Source organism: Aplysia californica, unplaced genomic scaffold (assembly GCF_000002075.1).
Source record: "Aplysia californica isolate F4 #8 unplaced genomic scaffold, AplCal3.0 scaffold00186, whole genome shotgun sequence".
Classification (NCBI taxonomy): Eukaryota; Metazoa; Mollusca; class Gastropoda; order Aplysiida; family Aplysiidae; genus Aplysia; species Aplysia californica.
In genome coordinates this window covers 795,014-796,879 of record NW_004797456.1, presented here as the reverse complement: position 1 = coordinate 796,879, position 1,866 = coordinate 795,014, and the positions used below count along the sequence as shown (strand labels likewise).

The 1,866-nt window shown below is 43.7% G+C and overlaps 1 protein-coding gene across 1 annotated transcript in view; it reads right to left on the bottom strand.

The window, feature by feature from the left end:
• The window catches only part of LOC101846653 (titin homolog), a gene marked incomplete in the record, with an annotated part of 84,698 nt that overhangs the window by 46,915 nt on the left and 35,917 nt on the right, over positions 1 to 1,866 (bottom strand). The window contains 2 exon segments of the mRNA XM_013082631.2: positions 81 to 128; positions 1,442 to 1,534. Coding sequence (XP_012938085.1) covers positions 81 to 128; positions 1,442 to 1,534 — 141 coding nt within the window.

Genomic DNA, 1,866 nt, shown 5'->3' with positions numbered 1-1,866 from the left:
GGAGGGGGTTAGATTGATTGTGACAAGGCACATGTTGCCACCAGCACACACCCACCCCCCTATGACTTTTGTTCTCTTACCTTGGAGCGGTTTGTTTCATTTCCTTTTCCATGTTTCTGACTTTGGGCCTGGAATACAGGAACACACGAGTCAGCTATCTAAGTATGTATCTCACTTTCCATTTGGAATTTTTTGTTGGTTTAAAGAAAATTAAATGTAGGTGTTTTGCCCTCTCATCGACATACTTTGGATCATTTATGAGGCGGGCTTCGATTCTGCCTGTCAGGACCAACACGGGTTGAGAGGGGTACAACGTTCTAGCCGAAAGACCGAGGACCTCGATAATAATCCCTCCCCCCCCCACTAAGGAAACGAACTCGGGTCTTCCGCGCACGATGGCAAAACACCTAACCACCACACTACATTTGCCGTTTTTTGTCGTATATTGTGGTACAATTTAAAAAAATTGTCTTTGCCATTGCCACAGGTATACATTCACAATTAGGTGTGTCTGTGGTGTATTATCAAAATCCCCAATTCTTTCTGGTAGGGTAGAGGTGTTTCCACCATAACCTGGGTTGACCTTGACAGGCCGGGTCGAAGCTGTCCACTCCATTAAATTGTCTAGATTGTACCCACGGCTGCATAAAACATTTAAAATCAATCAGTAACTCATCTGATGGCTGTTCACACCAAGCTCTCTCAAACACATCGAGCTGACCGCTGACTAGGATCTGTAGCGTAAAAACACACAAACCTGCTCGAATGGCCACTTGTCCAAGAAAATCAACTGTATAAACGACAACTTCCCAATCCCCTCCCCTCCCCCGCCTCCTTAGGTATTAAAAAATATTATAGTAATACCGTCCAAGGCACTTATCTGGCTAAATCAACCACTTTTCCCTCAAGATTGGTGGCTATCTTGAATAATTTCGACAGTACATGTAGTTTCTCCAACATGGGGTACAGCTCTCCATCAGACAATATGCCTTTCTTGCGCCATAATCTCTCTGTTATAGGGTAGCATATTTTCTCCGTATTAACTATGTTTTCCCCTTCTGCGTTCTTTCAAGCTGACTTGCCACAAAGAGCGCGCGCTGATAGCTCGACTGGTATCTTGTTGGACTCAGGTATGAATGACACTGGATCGGATCCCCAGAATGGCTTTTCTGAAGTTGGGTTTTTAGGGAGTTTTTATGGCTCTCCTTCCGTCTAGCTCGATCTTATTATAACAATAATGTTAACGTCGAAGATTCTTCCTTCTAAACAACTTAATAGTGTTATACTTGCATTGAACCCACACTTATTTTAAAGTGACCGTAGCATCTTGTCTAGCAAAATTAGTCTCAGAAACCAAAGAGTGTAAACCATAGGCTACCTAAAATGACGAATTTGGGTCTAGGAGGAAGATAAAATTATTTAAAATCTGAATCTTTCTCACCGAGTTGATGGGCGGGAGTTTGTCCCCCTTCCGTCTCTGTCTGTCTTTCTCGTCGTCGCTCTCTGTGTCGAAGTCAGACTCATACTTGTCCTCCTGTGAAAATAATAACAACAGAAATATACCAAGACCTTAAAAGTTTCGCGATTCCAAAGTGTTTACTGAGAGAACTGATGTACCCCCCCCCCCTTTCCAAACAATCAAACCGTTTAAAACGATTATCCGTTGTCGAGGAAAAGAGTGGTCGTCTTCGACTTTACTTTTCCGATCCAGCGGCCATTTGGGTTCTAGCCCTTCGGTCTGTCGATATGGCAAAGAATTTGCAGGTTTTAATCAGCTGTGCTTTGTCGCTGTATAGAGTATTTCCGATGTTTGGGGAGGCAGGTAGGTAGGTGCTACGCAGGTCACAAAGTGCTGGGCAGTTAAAG